Source organism: Rhinoderma darwinii, chromosome 5 (assembly GCF_050947455.1).
Source record: "Rhinoderma darwinii isolate aRhiDar2 chromosome 5, aRhiDar2.hap1, whole genome shotgun sequence".
Taxonomy (NCBI): Eukaryota; Metazoa; Chordata; class Amphibia; order Anura; family Rhinodermatidae; genus Rhinoderma; species Rhinoderma darwinii.
In genome coordinates this window covers 29485530-29503960 of record NC_134691.1, presented here as the reverse complement: position 1 = coordinate 29503960, position 18431 = coordinate 29485530, and the positions used below count along the sequence as shown (strand labels likewise).

The 18431-nt window shown below is 45.0% G+C and overlaps 1 protein-coding gene across 1 annotated transcript in view; it reads right to left on the bottom strand.

Annotated features, from left to right (window-relative positions):
* EXT1 (exostosin glycosyltransferase 1) overlaps positions 1-18079 on the bottom strand; it is a 246570-nt gene extending 228491 nt beyond the window's left edge. Inside the window, exon 1 of the mRNA XM_075825800.1 lies at positions 16385-18079. Within this exon, the coding sequence (XP_075681915.1) occupies positions 16385-17331 (947 nt within the window). The 5' untranslated portion in view covers positions 17332-18079. The remainder of the gene's footprint in view (positions 1-16384) is intronic.
* Positions 18080-18431: the final 352 nt, after the last annotated feature.

Sequence of the window (18431 nt, the reverse complement as noted above, 5' to 3'; positions counted from 1 at the left end):
TGCACAATATTCACATCCAAACGGGGGAACATCTTCTTAAAGGGGTTGTCCCACAAAGGACATTACCAATCCACAGCATAGGTGATAAATGTAGGATTGTTGGGACCCCAACAATCTCTAGAACAGGAATCCCGATTCCCCCTTCCTACTCCCTTCATTCCTCGAAGTGAGGAGGAGCTTGAATGAAGCGGTGGTCACGCATGCGCTCGGTTGCCCCATTCAATGTCTATGGCACCAGCCAGAGCGCTGTACTCCATTGTTTCCATCAGTCCCATTGAATGGAGTGGTGGGGCACATGCATGACTACAGCTCCATTCAAGCTTCTCCCCCATTTAATGTTGTTGAACAACCTCTTTCAAGGCCAACTCCACTCAAACCTAAAATGTCAACTGTAATTGAAGTTAGAGGGGTTTTCCCCGACTCAAACATTTATGGAAAATCTGAAGGATATGCCATGTCTGGTTGATGCGGGTCCAAGCTCTTGAACCCAAACCTATAACGAGAAAAAAAGATCACATTAACACCATCTCGCCTGGTGAGACAGCCACTGGCCACAGATTCCTTGCGGGGACTCGTTAACATGCGCATGGCTCTCTCAATTCTGGTCTATGGGAGTTAAGGAAACAGCAGTGCAGAGCCGGGACCCGCATCTATCGGACATTTATGGTTTATCCTGTGTACATGCCATAAATGTCTGAGTTAGGAATATCCCCTTAAACCCAAAATCCCAGTCCTTGAAGATGACAAGGTGGTGATGGCGGCTAAACATTTTGCTCTTGAGGGAAAGAAAGCCATAGGTGATCATAGCGCTCCCTCCACGTTACAGACAGGCAGAGCTATAACCTCTCCACCGTGTGAGGACCTCATCAAACATCACCTCACATCTCAGTTTCACATGGGAGTGTGCCATGAGGTGCGAAATAAAGTATCGGGGTTAAAAGGGGGTATTCACATCTTGTTGATAGGCCATAAGTGCCATAGCTGACGTTCCCACCTCTTGGACCCTCAGCTATTGGGGGAACGGGGGTCCAGGTCGATGCTTTCCCGATACACTTCAAATGGAGAGGTGGCCATGTCTGTAATACATGCGTAAGGTGGGAATACTCCTTTAACTGCAATCGCACCTGAATTTTTGGGCTTTGAGTGAGTCTTTTAAAAAAAAACATGTATTGAAGTTCCTGCAATTATCGTCATTATAAACCAATGTACAACAGGTCGTATAATCATCACACTGGTAACACGAAAAACAGGAGGCGCTCAGCTGTCTGGGACCAATAACATCTCTACCCACACATTTAGCTAGTAAAAACAAACTGCACCGATACGTTCAAAAAGTGGCATAAATACCAAACTATTGGATGTACGGGGGTATAAAACAAAACTAAAAAAGTGGTACTTTAAATCTTCTGCCACCTGATTAACCCGCGGGCCCACCAGGCTGGACAATTGGAATCCTAGAATTCATTTCTCACAACATCCACTTTTTAAAGGACTATCAGGAGTTGTATTTTGGGATTCTTAATAGGCCCCAAAAAAAATTCATAGTCTGGAATACCCTGATAGTCACGACCACCTTTGTGGTTTAATTTTTGTAGTCATTGAAATCTACCTAAAGCATCGCTCCTAGACCATGAATCATCACCTCCTTTCTACACGCTTTCCAGAAGCAATAGTACACAAGGAGTCACCCCTCCCCCGCCTGCCCCTATAGATCTTTCAATAGTCTTTCACAAACATCATAATTCCCGGTGGAATGCAGCAGTCTTTTCCACGTGTGCAACCCCCCCCCCCCCCCCCCCCCATCCTCCTCGGTGCAGAGAACAGGAATGTTTACACATCTTTATCATACAAAACCTCTGCAACCTATGCAGACAAAACAAATGTGAACGTTACAAAAAGATCAGGGTAACATCGAGCACTTACATTCAATAAAAATATTTCGACACAAAGAATGGCTAACACAACGCAGAAATAAGAACAGACGCCAAGATACAAACGGGTCGTCTTTTACCATGGTCATTCTTCATTTACTGCGTCCGAGCAGCCCAGGGTGCAAGTGACCCCCTGTTAGCAGCGGCATCTCAAGCCATAGACATTACTTCAACCCCATTGGCTCTGAGTGAATAGGATTTATAAGGGCACCTCGCTGTGCGGCTTCAGCCATTATTAATCACAGGGACGGTAAAGATTATTAACAGAAACATAGAAAAGGTCAGAGAAACTATGAAGCAAAAATATAATAAGAAATTACTCTAGAGAATCCAAAAACACATCCTCGTACGCAATCCTGAAAATTCGGCAACCGTGGGATTGTAGAATAAGTGTTGTGTTAGAATTAAATAAAACCAAGGACATGATTGCAAACTCGGTGGCCAATCGTATTGTGATTCTAAGGGCTGATTCAGACGAACGTTGTGTTTTTGCGCGCGCAAAAACCACATGACAGCTCTGTGGGTCATCCATGTATGATGCGCGGCTGCGTGATTTTCGCGCAGCCGCCATCATAGAGATGAGTCTAGTCGACGTCAGTCACTGTCCAGGGTGCTGAAAGAGTTAACTGATCGGCAGTAACTCTTTCAGCACCCTCGACAGTGAATGCGAAAAAGAAAAAGTTCGTACTTACCGAGAACTTCCCGGCCGTTGCCTTGGTGACGCGCCTCTCTTGACATCTGGCCCCACTTCCCTGGATGACGCGGCAGTCCATGTGACCGCTGCAGCCTGTGCTTGGCTGCAGCTGTCACTTGGACTGAATTGTCATCCCGGGAGGTCAGACTGGAGGAAGAAGCCGGGAGTTATCGGTAAGTCAGAATTTCTTTTTTTTTTTACACGTTCATGTATATTGGGATCGGAAGTCACTGTCCAGGGTGCTGAAATAGTTTAACTCTTTCAGCATCCTGGACAGTGACTATCTCCTGACGTCGCGTACCGGAATTTTTTTTGCCGAGTTTGGCCGAATCCGGTGAAGTTCGGTTCGGTTGTCCGGGTTCGCTCATCTCAAAGACACTCCGTTTGGATGTTTGGAAACAGAAAAGCACGCGGTGCTTTTCTGTTTACATTCATACTTTTGACAGCTGGTGCGCTGTTTCAGTCGGTTCGAAAGTGCTTCCGTGCGACCTGCGTGGTTTTCACGCACCCATTGACTTCAATGGGTGCGTGATGCGCGAAATACGAGGAGATATTGAGCATGTCGCGCTTTTTGCGCAGCGGACAAACGCTGCGCAAAAAGCACGGACTGTCTGTACTGCCCCATAGACTTGTATTGGTCTGTGCGTGGCGCGTAAAAACCACGCGGCCCGCACGGACCCAATACACGTTCGTGTGAATCCCCCCTAAGGCTGTGTTCACACTGAGTTTTTTTTACAGGCGGAATTTCTGCCTCAAAATTACGTTTGGAAGTTTGAGGCAGATTTTCCTCTCCCTGCACAGAGATTTTCACTGCGTTTTTTGCCCGCGGCCATTGAGCGCCGCGGGCTTAAAACGCCACGAAATACGCTTTGCCTCCCATTGATGTTAATGGGAGGTCAGAGGCGTAAACGCCTAAAGATAGGGCATGTCCCTTCTTTCTCCCGCGAGACGGTTTTACCGCTCGCGGGAAAAAGACGCTTCCGCCTCCCATTGAAATCAATGGGAGGGATTTTAGGGCCGTTTTTGACGAGTTTTGCGGCACGGTTTCCGCGTCAAAAAACTGTGTGAACATAGCCTAAGAGTATGTTCACACGGCCTATTTTCGGCCGAAAAATCGGAAGCAGAACGCCTCCAAACATCTGCCCATTGATTGCAATGGAAAAAACGGAGTTCTGTTCCGACAGGCTGTTTTTTCGCGCAGCCGTTTTGAAAAACCGCCGCGAAAAAGAAGTGCAGGTCACTTCTTGGGACGTTTTTGGAGCCGTTTTTCATAGACTATTGAAAACAGCTCCAAAAACCCCCGTAAAAAACGAAGCGAAATGCGCGAGTTGATCAAAAAATGTCTGAAAATCAGTAGCGGTTTTCCCTTGAAAATAGCTCCGTATTTTTAGAACTTTTTGAGTTTGCGTGTGAACATACCCTAATTGTCCACCGTGCAGCGGAAGACGACAATTAGGAACAGTGCATTACTATCCAGAATGCAGATTATGCCAACGTTGCCGCATTACTAGAAGTGCTTAGAATCATCCAATGGTCCGAAATTTGTCCTTTAATGCCCAATTATAATGGTGCCATGACCTCTCTACGTCCTCCACAGGTTCTCTCTAGCTTTCTACACATTAGTAATTCTATAACGTGCCATGTGACGATCTCGTAAAAAAAAACAAAAAAAACAAACACGTTTATTAAAAACTTCACGCGGAAGATTTTTCACACACTTTTTGAATTGGCCTTAAAACCAGTCTAACTTACAAAGGTGTACTCAAAGAGACGGCACACGGGAGCTTTCTACATAAGCCTCCAAAACCACAATTTTGGGGGCTACACACACCGCTTCTACCTTGTGACAATGTGTCAGCCGGGTGGTGTGAGAATTTTTGCCTTTGACATCAGCATCGCACGGAGCCCTCTCAGTATTACCGATTGGCCAAGAACAACATAGTAGGCAGGGATTGTCTCAGCAGCAACCAGCTGACCAATTCAGAAGCCGTGTGCAAGAATACCCATTTGGTGCCCTCCGCTTAACCCTTTCACGATGTCTTTTAGAGGTTTTACCTCACGGCCTCTTCATTAGAGACAAAAAGGACCCCTTTCGCAGTTGGCTACAATAGCAGCTTAGGTTTCTTCACACTGCCCAATTCTCCTCAGGCATGAGGTAAACGCTTCAATATATTCAGTCAGGGGGTTGCCATGACAATGGCTGGATTTTGGCTCTCCTTGATCCATATTCAGACATGTAATCAGTATAAAATATTTTGAGAAGTGCACAGAGCAGAACAGACATTTTATTAATGTTCCAACTCTAACCTCCTCATGGTTGTATGCGTCCATGCTTTATAAAAAAAAAAAATATATAGAAAATTAAAATATTTCATTTTTTTCTGTTTTTTTTTCTTTTTCTTTGTATTGCCCTCGCAAGCCTCCCTTACTTTATACAGCTCATACCCTATAGGCTGAACGTACAAGTTTGTTTCAATGGGGAGAGGGAAATAAGCTGCTGCCACACTCTGGCGAAGGTTTATCTCCTACGGGACAAAAGATCGGGCATTTTGAAATCCAACATGCCCGATCCTTCTTTCCACCCTCAATATTAGCCCATGGGGATGGTCAAGAGACCCCCATACACATTGGCTGGTCATGCCAAAATAGGAAGGTTCGGCCGACTTTTATCTAATGTGTATGGGCTCAATTTGAGTTATTGATGTGTCAGAAAAAAATTATAATAATGTATACGCGTATTTGATTAAAAACAGCCATTTCCTAAAATTGTACTATTAGGCTATGTTCACACGGAGTATTTTGCCGAGTTTTTTGACGCGGAAACCGCGCCGCAAAACTCGGCAAAAACGGCCCTAAAATGCCTCCCATTGATTTCAATGCGAGGCGTCTGCGTCTTTTTCCCGCGAGCAGTAAAACTGCCTCGCGTGAAAAAGAAGCGACATGCCCCATCTTCGGGCGTTTACGCCTCTGACCTCTCATTGACTTTAATGGGAGGCAGAGAAAGCGTATTTCACGGTGTTTTATGCCCGCGGCGCTCAATGGGCGCGGGCGAAAAACGGTGCGAAAATTGGCGTGCAGGGAGAGGAAAATCTGCCTCAAACTTCCAAACAGAATTTTGAGGCAGATATTCCTCCTGCAAAAAACTCCGTGTGAACATAGCCTTAGGCTATGTTCACACGGAGTATTTTGGGGGAGGAATATCTGCCTCAAAGCTCCAAACGGAATTTTGAGGCAGATATTCCTCCCCCAAAATACTCCGTGTGAATAGCAATGATCGCGCCGTTTTTCGCCCGCGGCCATTGAGCGCCGCGGGCAGAAAACACGCTTTCTCCTGCCTCCCATTGAAGTCAATGGGAGGTCGGAGGCGGAAGCGCCCGAAGATAGGGCATGTCGCTTCTTTTTCCCGCGAGGCAGTTTTACTGCTCGCGGGAAAAAGACGCCGACGCCTCCCATTGAAATCAATGGGAGGCGTTCTCGGGCCGTTTCTGCCGAGTTTTGCGACGCGGTTTCCGCGTCAATAAACTCGGCAAAAGACCCCGTGTGAACATAGCCTAAGGCTGGGTTCATACAAAGTTTTTTGCAGGAGGAAAAACTGCCTCAAAATTCCATTTGGAATTTTGAGGCAGATTTTGCTCTCTCTGCACGCCGATTTTCGCTGCGTTTTTCGCCCGCAGCCATTAAGCGCCACGGGCATAAAATGCAGCAAAATACGCTTTCTCTGCCTCCCATTGATGTCAATGGGAGGTCAGAGGCGTAAACGCCTGAAGATAGGGCATGTCCCTTCTTTTGAAATCAATGGGAGGCATTTTCGACGTGTTTTGCGGCGCGGTTTCCGCGTCAGAAAACTCTGTGTGAACTCCCCCTTAGAGTACACTCAGAGGTAAGTAATACAAATAATAAAATCACAGCAAAACTCATTTAATCCAGCTTAGACTGGACTAAATAGAGGCTGGATTATCAGTAACAAAAAGTTTACTTGTAAGGGTAGAGACAGGCCTGCGGACAGAAAATCTGCTTATAATCAGGTGATTTATAGTTACTAATCTCCGCTCATTCTTCAGCCTCAGGTTTCCGTAATCGTTCTGGTAGAGGAATTGCAAATGTCGCCTTAAATTACTTGCTGTATATAAGGGCATTGCTATATATGCCAAAATGGTCATCCTATACTGCAGTTATGTTACATAGGGGGAAAAAATGACGATATTAACATCTTTTGCCCCCAATGTTTACACCGACATCAGCCAAAATGGAAAACTCAAATCATACGTTATAATTCTAAAGAGTCACAAAGTAGAATACTCCCATCATGCCACAGCACAGGAAATGCTTTGTAAGCCGAGTATAGATGGAGACTGTCAAGCAGACTGGAGTTTCATTGAAGTATGAATGATGTCATTTGCCAGTCAGCTGTAGACGCCAACTTTACAGGACAGCCGGATATACATACACGCATCCTAGGAACTCCATAAAACCAAAAATATTTGCAAAAAGACTAAAGTTGTAGTGGAAACTTTATTCATTATTAAAAAAAAATATATATATATATATATATACACACACATACATATACATACACACACACACACACACACACACACACACACACACACACACATACATATACACACACACACATACATATACACACACACACATACACACACACACACACACACACACACACACACACACACACACACACACACACACACACACATACTTTAGGTTTAAAAGAGAAAGAAGAACAAACAAAGTAGTAAGGAGAGGGTGTTCTACAGGGAAAAACATATCCTCATTCCTTACCACCCCCATTAGAAGACCTTTTATTCTGCCAGTGTATGGAAACGTTCCATTACCCCGCTTTTAATGAGCTACAATAACCCTACTCCGCAAACATTCATTCAGCCCTATTGTAGCTCTCGGCCATTACTATAACAGGGCTTCTCTAACTTTTGATCCTATTCATTCCAGAACCTAAAAAAGTGCACAATGGTGACCGGGAGGTTATTTGACCATAATTAAGACACTTGCTGGTGGTAGTAGTAGGAAGAGAATAGGATTTGCAAAGAGGTGATATTAAGTTAATCCCAATTTGAATGTGGTCTTTGTGGGTGGTCTTCTTAGAGTGAACTTTGACTCTTCTGTGGCCCAGCAAATTCATTGCAAATTGGAATTCAATTATTTTACATTAGAACAGTGACTGGGTACAATTACGTCTGCAAATACAGGTGATGGTCTGCTTAAAGGGAAGGGGTCATGATTTATTTATTTTCCTTATAATATTGCTTTTAATTTAATATTTTCAAAAATTGTATTCTCATGTTTTACTTTTAAGTTTTCTGACTTTTACTTCTCTATGGGGGGCTGCCATTTTTTTTTCATCTCTGTATGTGTCGATTAACGACACATACAGAGATGGAATACGGCACATACAACCCCAAAGAGAATGCGAACAGGAGCCGTTCCATTCGCAGTTGCGTGCACCGTCTGTGTGGGAATGGCGGTTTAAATGAAGCTTGTAGCAAAGTACGGCACCATTTTCATGTGGACCGGAAGCCGCTGCCGGACAGCAAGATGACGACTTCCGGCCGCGGCTTCTGGCCATATGTTCAGCAAAGCGAAGGCGCAAGGAAGAGGAGCGTAGACAGCGGAGGCGGCAGCAGGAGCAGGTAATTTATGTTCGTGTATGTGATGTGTGTATTATGTTCATGTATGTTGGTGTGATACTGTCTGCGGAGCACTGTATCTAATCCTCCTACACTTTGCAGTCGCTCAGAAAATGGCAGCACACAGTGTAGGAGGTTTGAAGATATTCAAACCCTTCCTTCTCCTGGCACTAGCCAGAAGAAGGTAGGGGGGGGGGGGATTGTGTGAGGACACTAGAGGAGTGTGTGTCCACCCAAAATTTGCAGCATACCTCAATGAGGTTGCTTTACCACAGTGCTGCAGTTTTGGGAACTGCTCCCTCTAGTGGCCAGCATATGGAAATTGTATAAATTAGAATCTAATTTATATTTCCTGACTTGTGAAAAAATGTACACATAGTATTTAAGTAATAAAAAAAATTAAAACAAATTGTTTAACTGAAAAAAAATGTAATTATAATTTCTAGCGACACATTCCCTTTAACCTCTGCATGGTACATCCAGAACTTGGCTTATAGGGAATGGATTATTACCAACTGTGCTGAATATCTACACCAGAAATGGACAAAAAAAACCTACAACGTTTAAGAACCAGTTAGAGCACTCAATGAGCCAACTTGAAGTTTTTAGTGCCCAAGTAAGAAAATCCTCCAAAAATAATCCAAAAAGTTAGGCACCAAAAGCAACTTTCTACACATATGGTCCCAGGAATTGTCCAGTACTGCCTAAAACAGATTAGTTCAACAGGTTGACAAATCTAAAAGTCATCTTTTCCAAAAACACTAGAAAAGAAACATCTACAATAAGAACATAAGAAACCAAGGTAGACCCTACTACGAGACTCAAGCGTCCACCAACTCTGAAACATAGCAGAACATGGTACCACTTACTATGTTGCGGTCACGGCTGTGGTCACGGACCGCCGCCGTTCCTTACATGGCGACGCCCGCTACCAGTCTGTTGGCTTCCTGCCGACGACTCCAGTATGCGCACTCGACCCTGGACTTAAAGGCTATGTTCACACGGGGTATTTTGCAGAGTTTTTTGACGCGGAAACCGCGTCGCAAAACTCGGCAGAAACGGCCCGAGAACGCCTCCCATTGATTTCAATGGGAGGCGTCGGCGTCTTTTTCCCGCGAGCAGTAAAACTGCCTCGCGGGAAAAAGAAGCGACATGCCCTATCTTCGGGCGCTTCCGCCTCTGACCTCCCATTGACTTCAATGGGAGGCAGGAGAAAGTGTATTTCTCGCTGTTTTATGCCCGCGGCGCTCAATGGCCGCGGGCGAAAAACGGCGCAATAATTGCCGCGAAAATCGGCGTGCAGGGAGAGGAATATCTGCCTCAAAGTTCCAAACGGAATTTTGAGGCAGATATTCCTCCCCCAAAATACTCCGTGTGAACATAGCCAAAGGGCCAGCATGCGCAACGGTTTAAAGTTCCCTAATCAACCCCTGTCCATCCTGGCCTATAAGAAGGGCTCCACCCTTCCACTCTCTTGAGCATCGTTATAGTTTTCCCATGTCTGTATTGCAAATGGTCCTTTAGTGTTTTCCTACTCCCAGTGTTCCCTTGTCCTGCCTCCTATATATCCTGTATCCCATACTGTGCCTTGTCCCCGAGCCTGTATAGTACCTGAGCCGCACCTTGCCCCGCCTGCTGGAATACCCCACGTCTGCCGTCGCCCATCATCCCGGATACCATCCGCCACGTCTGGCGCAACCCACCACCTCCAACCCCTTCTGTGCGAGAGCCCTTGCCACCATCCGGACTATCCCAGGTACCCTTGTGCTACACTCCTACCATAGACTTGTGCATAGACTGAGTTGGTCAGCTGCCTGTACGCTACGGCGGAGCGGCCTAGTGGGTCCACATACCCTTAGATCGTGACATTTGCATGTTGAAGTTCTTCCAACCTTGGTAAAAGATAGACATCCACTGGCGTACAACAAAATTAGGCTGTATAAAAAACACTCACTAACGCATTTCTACGGATAGAAGTCGTAAGAGATGAGACCCTCGAAGGTTACAGTGTTTTTTGTACATAATACTACTCGCTCCAATATAAAAAAATATATATCAGAAAGCAGAATAGGTCCCATCTATCCCTGCCGCACTTTTCATCCAAAATTGCAATCTTGTCACTGCTCCATTGTAAATCAGTTTGGTTCACCTGCTGAGCCGAGAGCTGGGAGCAGTCAGAGACACAATATAATAGCAGATCACATTTCTAATAGATTTCTGCCCTGTCAACACTTTTTGTATTATTATTTTAACGCAGCGCATGCAATTTTATGCAGTGCAATACGGAGACATTTTCAGGCACGATTTCCCCCGTCCAATCGAGCTTACAATCTGTTGTGGGGCCTGAAGCACGAAAGACACAAAGTGACTTGTCTGAGGTCGCAACGACCTGCGGCTGGCATTGAAAAGAGGGAGGCATTGATGTGGCAGGTATCACTCACCTCCAAAAAGGAAGCACCGGGACAGATAACGACTACATCTCCGCTACTAACATATAGGACAAGCTAACAGCAGACTGCTCTGCCACCTAACGTTCAACTGGTTGTGTGGAGGGACGTTGCGCCAACCTACCAGGGTGCCCATGTGATTTTTTTGCATTGGTGAATGTTCATAATCTGGAATCCAAATAAAACCCAAAATTGAAAGAAAAAAAGAATTAAAAAAATTGAATTTTTCTGAAAATTTTATATTTTTTTTCACTGAAACGTTACCAAGTCAGACGCCTTACAGATTTTCGCAGAAAACATGTTCTCATTAATACTTTTTCAGCAAACATCTGCAATGCGTTGGACTTCTGAATTTTTTTTTTCAAAAAATATGTTGGCCAAAAAAGTCAAAATGGTTGATTGCCACCAACTTGTCTCATGACCGTGGCTAGCGGCAGTTCACATGCCCTATAAAAAAAAGGAAGGGTAAAAAAAACAACAACTTGCATTCAGCTGCTGGGGAGAACGGTGATCTTTTAGACTAATGGGGTTCAGGTTCCTGCTGACTGCATTCCACTACAAATCCTAAAAATTAAAGCCCATCTCACTTTCTGGCATGGGAGAAATACACATGGCAATAAAACGTATTGTGTAACGCCGCAGCTGTGCAGCTCAGTGAGCGAAATGGGACTCCCAATTGGAATTTTTGGCAATAATTCACTTAATATTCACTTTAAAATTGACGTTTATTGGTATATTTTAATTAGCATTACTTTTAATAAAAAAAAAAAAAGGGTGAAATATTTTTTATTCTAATTCATTTGATCAAAATAATGCATGCTGGGAGTTGTAGTTTTCCAAAAGCTTGAAAGCCACAAGTTCAAAACCCCTGCTATACAGTATAGTCCTGCTGTGACCACAGTTTTTTGTTTTTTTCCCTAGAGTTTAGGGAAAAATTTTCCATGGCAGAAACACCCACCAGGTAACGGAGAAAGGTGACGTTTTCCATCAAGCCTGGACAGACCCCAGGAGGCAGGTATCCAATTAACTCCAAGAATTTATGCTGGAATGTTCCTTCTCTGATGTAATATAAATATCTTCCCGGCTCCTAGGAACGGCCTGATAGATTTCAATGACTCTTATATTCTACAAATTCTGATCATCTGGATTAAGAACATCCAGAATATAATCCAATAGAACCGGTCTTCTGAGATGCTACATTAATTTCCACATCAATTTCAGATGCTTCACTAAAGTCTGCTGACTATATCCACAGAACATCTCCACCTGATGCTTCGAATTCCTATTTCCATCAGGATAGATCAGAACGACTGGGCACATCTGAACCACAATGACCTACGGGCCAATTACCACAAAATCATGAGGTTTTCCCACACCACTGGTCTGCAGTAGCTATATTAGGGTATGTGCACACGTAGTGACCAAAAACGTCTGAAAATCCAGAGCTGTTTTCAAGGGAAAACAGACCCTGCTTTTCAGACGTTTTCTGACCAACTCGCATTTTTCGCGGCGTTTTTCGCGTCGTTTTTTACGTCCGTTTTTGGAGCCGTTTTCATTGGAGTCTATGAGAAAACAGCTCCAAAAACGTCCAAAGAAGTGTCCCGCATATAATGTATATAAGTGTCCTGCATATAATGTATATAAGTGTCCCGCATATAATGTATATAAGTGTCCCGCATATAATGTATATAAGTGTCCCGCATATAATGTATATAAGTGTCCTGCATATAATGTATATAAGTGTCCCGCATATAATGTATATAAGTGTCCCGCATATAATGTATATAAGTGTCCTGCATATAATGTATATAAGTGTCCTGCATATAATGTATATAAGTGTCCTGCATATAATGTATATAAGTGTCCCGCATATAATGTATATAAGTGTCCCGCATATAATGTATATAAGTGTCCTGCATATAATGTATATAAGTGTCCCGCATATAATGTATATAAGTGCCCCGCATATAATGTATATAAGTGCCCCGCATATAATGTATATAAGTGTCCTGCATATAATGTATATAAGTGTCCCGCATATAATGTATATAAGTGTCCCGCATATAATGTATATAAGTGTCCCGCATATAATGTATATAAGTGTCCTGCATATAATGTATATAAGTGTCCCGCATATAATGTATATAAGTGTCCCGCATATAACGTATAGAAGTGTCCCGCATATAATGTATATAAGTGTCCTGCATATAATGTATATAAGTGTCCTGCATATAATGTATAGAAGTGTCCCGCATATAATGTATAGAAGTGTCCCGCATATAATGTATAGAAGTGCCCTGCACTTCTTTTGACGAGGCTGTATTTTTATGCATCGTCGTTTGACAGCTGTCAAACGACGACGCGTAAATGACAGGTCGTCTGCACAGTACGTCGGCAAACCCATTCAAATGAATGGGCAGATGTTTGCCGACGTATTGTAGCCTTATTTTCAGACATAAAATGAGGCATAATACGCCTCGTTTACGTCTGAAAATAGGTCGTGTGAACCCAGCCTTACCGGTAGGAACCAATACATCGGGACTGTAATGCGCATGCAATCCAGTTGCAGTTTAGGGAATTCTGACAACTTTCACACAATATTTAAACCTGCAGCTGAAAAATCTGTGAAGGTGCGCAGTTCCCAGGGACAACAATGGGATGCGTAATTAATACTAATTTCGGCACGTAACCCACGTGAAAATTCCCCCATGTTAGCATACCCTAAATATGTTCACACGGTGGAATCTTCACACACATTTTACGAGAACTCAGCCTCCCATTGTTGTCGCTGGGAAATTTGCATCGCAACGTTTCACTTCTTGACGCGGCAAGCACATCGGGTGGCCACGCGCAGCTCATACGACATTGCACAACACATTGTCAGCCTAGGATTTCTGCCACAGTCTCTCTGGCAAAACGGCGACATTGCGTTAACATGGCCTTAGGCTACAGATCATCTATGTAGAGCCCAACCGCAGACTTAGAAACCCGGGTACGGCATTCGCAGTCTACAGTTAAACATTGAGACGTGCGAGACGTTTCCAAACACCACTTTCAAAAATGGCCAAAACTATTTACAATATATTTATCTTAGATTCAGTGGCGTCCCGCTCTTCGTGTTCACCATGTGACGTCAATGTGATCACAGTGGGCAATCGACGCGAGATATCCCGTCCATAGAGGTCATGTGATCACATACAGCCGACAAAGAAGTGAGGAAGGACCGGAGCGCAGAATCAATATTTAGCAAATTTACTTTTTTTTTTTTTTTTTAAATTTTAGACCTTTTTAGCAGTTTTTATTTAAATTATTTTTTTTTTTAAATCACAAAATATATATATATATATATATATATATATATATATATATAAAATTCACCTATATGACAAATATATGGAAAGCGTAAATTGTAGGCCTGAAAAAATCTACCCAGACCATAAGAAGCGTCAATCACAGCGGCCGTCCCGTCCTCGCTTGTGGTGCGGTGAATGTGCTCGGGCTTGTATCCCACATGAAAGCAGCTACTATGCACCTCTCTGAAGATACCTGGTTCGTGTTACAGGAACTGATCTTTCAGCATCCCTCTCTCTCCCCCGTTGGGTATACTTGGCTGATGCCACATCTGTGCGTTACAGCACCAATTCCCTGATCCTTTGTCAGATAGATCCAGAGCGAGGGAGCCCTCGGGACGCTGCGCAATATGGTATGGAAACGGCAGTTTTAATTACAAACCAGTCTACCGATTTAACACCTTCAGCCACGGGGCACCAATCTCATGGCATAAAAAGATTCATTATGAACAATTGGCACAATGCAGAATCCAATATAAGATGGTATCTCAAGTGTTCGCTAGAATTTACCTAGTCTACATAAATACTGAGATTTCGGACTCCACGTGAGAAATTAAACATACTATTAAAGAGCCTCAAGGCTCCTCCGAGTCTGCAACACAAAACCTCTGCCACACAGACAGAACTGTTCATCCTGAGCCTCTTTGCTTATGAATAGAATGCCAGAAATACAGTAAAGACTGACACGTGCAAAGTAGGAATAAAAAGAGCAAAGAATGTAAACCTGCAGAACAACACTGATCTATAGGACTAACAGGGTTTGTGGAAAGCGGAACGGCAATGTAATTTTTTTTTACCAAGTCACAAAAGAGCCCAACTTGGACTTTTCACTTAAGGGTAAAGGTACAGGAAGCTTCTCCCTTCTTCAGGACTATTTATACGTGATAAGCACTGAAGCAATATTACAGGATACAAAGCAGATAGCACAAACATAACAAATCCAAAAGGTCAATCTACCAGGTAACGCGAGCGATCCACCTACGTAACATCAAAGACTTGTGCGACTATTACGGTACAGACTTATTGCACGACAGTCCTAACAATACTACACGCAGGTGTGACGGCTGCAAGAATAAGGACACACCGGTTCCATCAGGTCCCCCTTCCCACCACCATCTTACAGGAAACACTACAATTATCCCACCCAGCTTTAAGAAGGAAGATTTTATATCAGAGCAACTAATGTGTATGATCAATTAAAGCAGATTACAGCTCTTGAGGCTCGCCAAGTTTTTATGACTATAGCCCAACGCGCCATAAATTGCCCAACAATCAAGTCGATATCCTCGTAGACTAAAATATAGATCTGTAGAGGAAGAGAGGATTTGGAATTTATTTGCATCAAGTACCACATGCAAAGCTCTTAAGAACCGTTCCCAGAGAATTTTTCTAAAGAAATAAAAACTGTATACAAAAAAATGTAACGGGGGAAACGGGGGAATTTTCAGAAATGCCTTATGTCACGATGAGCTTTCCCGCTGACGGAGATCTAATAGCCCAGATATAAGCAGCTGACTTTTGCCATTTAGGTTTAGTCCCAGGAGGGAATTTGCCCCCTGGGTCTATAGGATACGATGTGTTTTATAACAACCCTCCAATGTAACCGGGTCATAAACCAGCAACAAATGAAGAGAAACCTTAACAGCTCTACCGGAATTCCGGATGATAATTAACAAGTGACAGAAGCGACGGACATCAAAGTAACCCGGGCCGAGCGTTCACACCTGTAGAGACCACCAGACGGCATGACTTGTAGCCACACAAGAATTAACCCTAACATTTCTACGGTCATCCTGGATATAAACCAGGTCCATCACCCAGCTTCCTTGTTCCTCAACGTGTGGCTCTCCAGCTGGGAGTTGTAGTTGTGTAACAACTAGAGAGTCGCACGTCGGAGAACGTGGCTGTAGATGGAGCTGCGTTATATTATTAACACATGAAAGGCCATGCGGACCTCATACAGGCATCCAGACCCCACCACCGGCGTGATCATATCTTGTTAGTGGTGGAGCAGACACCATCACGGCCTGGAAGACCCTCGATATAGCAAAGGTCAAGCTCCGCTCCTGGTAACAAGCATTCCTTCAAGAGAAGCCATATCAATATACACTTCAAGAAAGAGAAGCCAGGCGCCCTGGGGTGTCAAATCCCAAAATCAATAGAAACCGAACACACGTGGAAATCAATGGTTAAGATAGGACGATGGGATACTGTACCTGACAGCTGTTCATGGCATCTGTAAAAAATATTGAAGGGGGATGGGGGGGGCGGATTGTTTCCTACCACAACCACTTACTTCTCATATTCGGCGTTGTCTTTGTCACAACGGGCGTCCTTGTGCTTCTGCCAGTCTTTTCCATGCTTACAAGTGGTCAGGAGGACCACGTCCTCCCCGTTATGAACATGATATAAGGCATTCCTGGTGTCGGACCCTATCCCCGTCAGGTATCTTTTCCCTTTGAACACCAACATGTACTTCCTAATAGGAGGGATAGTGTTAAATCTCAGAAATCCCTTCTCCCCCCCTGTCCTGGGATGATCCTTAGAAAATAGTGGGATGGAAACGTCAAAGTGGGGCCTGAAGTTGTCCGTACTGATGCTCGCCTTGGCCAACATGGCCTGGCCGATATCAAAGCCAACGTCCTCGGTGTAATCCGGCCAGGTCCCGGAGTATAAATTAAAAATTAAATGATTTCTACCGTTGTTCCACAGGTGTAAGTTCTGCACTTTAGATTTCAGGTTGTGCACGTATTGAGGGGACAACTGGTCCCTGTCAAGAGTGTCCAGGCTGAGGACAAACAAGCAAGCCTGGCTGGGGTCCGAGGTGTAGTATCTGGAGCCCTCAATGGCCGATAAGATGTTTTGGTAACTTTCGGAGATCTTGTCCCCTTTCTGTTGAGGGTAGGTGTAGACCTTGAAGCCATTCCTCTTACACAAGGAGAAGTCAAAACAAGACTCCATGCGGCACTTCTTCCCCTTGTAGATACTGGAGTTGGCATCTCTCTTCTGTCTAGGGGAACCCTGACTGTTAAAGTCCTCACCCTCTGCCTGATCCCATTGGATGAAGGGGAGCAGGGGGTCAGGGAAGCGAGGCCATGGGTGCTCTGGACCCCTCGGCACCACTTGATCCCCATGGTCATCCCTAGTCCTGGATGTCCTAAACTGCAACCCCCCAAGATAGAAGAGCAGGACGAGACAAGTGCCGGCAGAGACCAGGGTGAAGTAGCGTTTTTTGGCCTGCATGTGTCCGATCTGGCTCAGGCTGGTGGTCGGAGATAAACACAAAAGCCCCCAAACTTTCCCAGTCCACCCTCTCAGCTCCACTCCGCCATCTTCCTAAGTGGAAAGATGTCAAACTCTCTTCTCCCACCTTCTGCTTATTCCTTTCCCCAAGCCTCGGGCTGATCCAGCGCATGTGGGCGATTGATTTAACTTTCTCCTCTTCGGTCTTTCATCCTTGTCGATCGACGAGATCTTTAGATGGAATCGGGAGCCGACGGTGCACAGGGCGCTTTGTTCTGAACGACCGCAGGATCCCAATCAACTCCAGGGAGACACCGGATGCTTCATGGACAATGGCTGAGCGGGGCACTTCATCAACTTTACCGGGGCTCAGCATCCAGCATGCACGGGGAGAAGGCTGGAGATCGCGCCCGCCGCTGCCTCACAAGAGCCTCACAGGTGTGCACCGGAGCCCGGTAACCTGACGAATCCCTGCATGTCTCTGCATCCCCCGCTCCGCCGTGCCCGGGTGTCTGCAGCGCTGGAGGCGGCGGCGTTGTGAAATGCAGCGTCGGGAGGCGGTTATTAGAACGCAGGTGTGTACGGGGCTTCTCCGTGGAACGTTCGGGTCCGCAGGGTTCTATGGCAGAACGTTGGAGTCGCCGGGGTTCTAGGCTGAACGCTCTCCACTAGTGTAACACATTCCATTCCCCGCACGACAGCCTGTGACCTCATCTATCCACGCACCCTGCTCTCCCATTGGGTGTGCGTCACATCCGTGCCGGGAGGGGCTTCCGCTGCACCCATCCAGGAGCCGGCCTCTCCAGCCGGAGCAGGGGATTCATCGCGGATCCCGCAGGACTACAAGTCCCAGCTGTCAGGGTGTAGCGTGTTGGCTGCTGGTTGTCGTAATTCTACAGCCGAGGTGGAAGGAGCCGCGGCTGCTGCAGAACCTCCACGGCCGACCTGACAGTTACAGAAGCCTGCGGTTGTAGGACAATGCACACGACCGTTGTTTTCGTCCGTGTCCCATCCGTATTTTTTGTGGCTAGCATACTGAACTATTTATTTCTATGGGGCCGAGCACGCATCCGTTTTTTTTTTTGTAGGTCCGTGTGTCC